Source organism: Phyllobates terribilis, unplaced genomic scaffold, assembly GCF_046119375.1.
Source record: "Phyllobates terribilis strain yellow unplaced genomic scaffold, ASM4611937v1 Scaffold_2__4_contigs__length_985480577, whole genome shotgun sequence".
Lineage (NCBI taxonomy): Eukaryota > Metazoa > Chordata > Amphibia > Anura > Dendrobatidae > Phyllobates > Phyllobates terribilis.
This window is the reverse complement of record NW_027362762.1, coordinates 810357381-810361326: the sequence shown is the minus strand read 5'-3', so window position 1 is coordinate 810361326 and position 3946 is coordinate 810357381. Positions and strand designations below refer to the sequence as shown.

Genomic DNA, 3946 nt, shown 5'->3' with positions numbered 1-3946 from the left:
ATAACGTTTGCCTACCAGCTTAGTTAAATGTGAAAAAAATAAACCACACTTTACTTACCGTCCCTGGGTTCAGCACTGTGTCTCTTAGGCTCTGTTATTTTTCTTCACTGGTGACATCACGTCATGACCGTGCTGCAGCCAATCAGTGAGCTTTGCAGCTCATGCCTGCTCCACAGCCAGAGTCACTGAGCATAATGATTGGTTACAGCGTTGTTGAAGTGATGTTTCACCACATGTGCGGCATCATCAGGGGATGGGACACTGGCATCTCCAATCCCCTCATTATGACGCACATGCAGTGAAATATGTTGGGGGGACATGTGCTGTATAAACATTAATTGTCCTATTCTGCCATAAATGGTGGCACCTTGCGATGTCATCAGAACAATATATAAGTGGCAACCCAAACAAAATGATCTATGTAGATTAAGGACAATGGTTTAATACCCTCTATGCAGTTTAAACGGAAATAATAATATTAAAAGTTAAGTTTTATAGCCTAATAGAGAAGGAAATTTATATGGGGTTCTCCCCATTTGGTTAATAGTTCGGTATACATCCCTCCAAGGCTATTTTTGTCCTCCTCTTCGATTTTGGCAAAGCACTTGTGGTTTTATAGCGTATTGGTCATTGCTGTCAAGTAATCAACAGTGTATGGTCCACACCAGTCAAATAAGAAATGTCAAAATGATATAGAGGGGACCAGCACATACAATACAGAAATATTATGCATGAGAATATGGTTCAACTAGGTCAAAGAGGGTCACATAGTGTATATCTCAATGGAACCATGAAAGATGAAAAGGCAGCAATAACATGCATGGGCAAACTGCGCCTATGTGGTAGCTCCACCCCCCCACCCCAAGAAGGTGTTTATACCAAAACGTGCGTTGGGGTAGGAGGGTACACATTGGGATACATGGGTAAGACACCCTCTTTCTATTATATGCGCGGTTTGCCATGTATGTTATTGCTGCCTTTTTCATCTTTCATAGTTCCATTGAGATATACACTATGTGACCCTCTTTGACCTAGTTGAACCATATTCTCGTGCATATTTCTGTATTGTATGTGTTGGCCCTCTCTATATCATTTTGACTTTTCTAATTTACTGGTGTGGAGCATACACTGTTGATTACTTGACAGCAATGTCAGATACACAAGCATTGTTATTTTGCATACATATATATATAAAAAGCATATACACAGACACACACATGTATATGCTTTTTGGCTCTCTGATCGCAAAATTTGATCACTACCCAGATCCATACTCCATGTTCCCTTTGTGTCTCCCTTTTCTTTTTTAGCTCATTTCGGTCTATCTCAATTGATTTTTATATGAGGAAAAAGTTTCCCTTATGTGCCAGTGCCAAGAAGCATGGCCTCTTTTTAATATTGTGTGTAATTGTTTGTTCAACAAAAATTATTGTTTTAAATAACTTTTTGGAGATATATTGACTCATTTTTATTCTTTGTAGGTTACATATATATTGTTGAGTCTTCTTCTCTAATTATGATATTTCTATAACGTTATTTTGTAGTATATATTATTACAGAAAAGAGACACAAAGAAGAGATTATGTCATATAAACTTCTTTTTGCACTTACAACGTAGTATCTGTGTAATTACCTTCCCCAACCTTCAAGTGAAAAAATAATTAGGTATCTCATACAAGTACTGTCATGCAAATGCAGGTTCCTCTCAGGATTGTACGCGTATTTCCAAGCATACCTGTATTTCAAGAATACTTGTACATAAAAAAAAATACATTTGTACAACAAGATTGGTTAAAAGTTTTTTTTTATTATTTTAGAAACAAGTTTTAAAATCTGAATAGCATAAACATTTATGAAAACATATAAAAATAATAGTTTAAAAAACAGCAACATACATTTATATTTCTTCACTGACATGAAGCAGCAATGGAAGAAGCACAGATTGGAGCATTGTGCACACACAGTAAATTGTGATCACTGTTAGTCTGAACAGTAAGGGAGAGCATATTATATAGTATGGGTAATGTAAAGACCAGCTATGGTATATATAATCTTAAATATACATACAGAATTAAAATCATCCTAAGAAGCCAGGTTTCTACTGTACATCTCACATTTTGATTTGGCAGAAAAGCACTTGTAGCAGAAAACCAAAAGTGCCTCTATGAACTACAACTCCTATCAGGTTCTTTAGGTCATTGATTGGGAGTTGCCTTTCATCTAAGAGCACAGATGGTTGGCAATATGAAATACTGAAATATTACAACCTCCATTAGATCTCATTTGTGAAAATCACTATAACATAAATCTCAAGTAGGTTCAATTTTCCCACCCCTCTTCTCTTTTGACATTTTCTGCTCCCTGAGTTCCTTTTTTGACAACACAGACAAGATTTTGGACCCTTGGCTTTTGTGTCTTGGATTTTTTTTAACTGTTGCATATTACTGACCAGAGTAAGTATGGCACACTGCCTGCATGCACCTATGTAGCCCAATATTTGTACAGATCAGTTATTACTTTCCCACCCAAAACCGCACCCCACCCAAGTCACAGTTCTCTTCACTGAGCATCTGATTGGTCAGTGACAGCACCCTCTGCCGGACAGGTGCCATAAAGAGTTTCTTTGATGGGCTTGTGCAATTGTAGCATATCTGAGAGTGTAGGAACAACCAAAATCATGAAGTGATTCTTCTGAGATGACCCATGCTACAGTCTGTGTCCATATATGAGGGAAAGAAAAAAATTGATGAACGTTCAATGTCTTTTAGTCCTTCGTGCCTAATTAAACGTAGTTGCTGGCTGGTCCAGATCGTGCAGCAGAGTATTTGGCAGAGTAGGGTTTCTGATCCCTTGGTGGACAGTTGCAGCACAGCATGGCACCACCCAGGAGAAGCAAGGCGGCGGCAGCCCATCCAATGTACAGTGAGGCTCCCAGCTCTCTCTTCTGTGCTTCCACCACCAGTGGGTTGTAGAAGTCCCTGATGATGTTGTTTGCAGACCAGGAGACAGGGATCAAAGTAAGGATTCCGGCTACGATGAAGACAATTCCACTGACGATCATGATCTTGGCTTTTGCGGACTCATCTTCCACGCAGTTGGTGCACTTGCCTCCAATAATGGACAACATAACTCCCAGGAGAGCCACAACTATGGCTATGACAATAAGAGCTCTGGCTGCTTGGAGATCCTGGGGCAAGGCAAGCATGGAGTCATAGACCTTGCATTGCATCTGTCCAGTGCTTTGAACAACACAATTCATCCATAGTCCTTCCCAAACGATTTGGGCCACCACAATGTTGTTACCGATGAAGGCAGTAACTCTCCACATTGGGAGGGCACAGCAGACCACAGTGCCCAGCCAGCCGATGATGGAAAGGGCGATGCCCAGGACTTGCAGACCCATGGAAGCCATTGCTTCTTCTTCCTTTGGTTAGCTGGAGAATGAGAAAGATGCTGTGTCTTGGATGATCAGCAGTGCAAGTGTGAGGTGTGAATGCAGGAGGCTAGATATATTCACAAACACCCATGGGAGGAGTTTGTCTGCATTAATCCAGTTCTCCATCTCACAGAAACTCACCAGGAGCCATGAAACTAGTTGAGCTGGATTCTGTGTTTGTCACAACAATGAGTGGTTTCACCCACCCTTCACCTCCCCCATCTTCTGAGCAAAATTGTCACTGGGCTGTATGTGTCACCAGAGCCAACAGAGTTTCCTAGTATCATATCACTGAACATGAAAACAGAAAGTCTGGGGACAGCGTATGTATTAATCACAGGAAATAGGGTCATAAAGCTGAAAAAAGCTAAATATGTTACCTCATCCTATTGTCATACAGGTCGCAGGTGACTAATCACGTATGTGATATGCCGTGTGTCTCTAAGCCCACCTATAACCAGAATGTCTCCCAGAAATCTATTTTCATGTACTGTATTAAATCAGCACAAG

At 40.4% G+C, this 3946-nt stretch overlaps 1 protein-coding gene across 1 annotated transcript; it reads right to left on the bottom strand.

Moving 5' to 3' along the window:
* Positions 1-1787: 1787 nt before the first annotated feature.
* On the bottom strand, positions 1788-3519 carry LOC141230346 (claudin-4). The gene has a single exon (XM_073667587.1). It carries the CDS (start codon positions 3410-3412, stop codon positions 2783-2785), a length of 630 nt encoding a protein of 209 aa, XP_073523688.1. The 5' UTR covers positions 3413-3519; the 3' UTR covers positions 1788-2782.
* Positions 3520-3946: the final 427 nt, after the last annotated feature.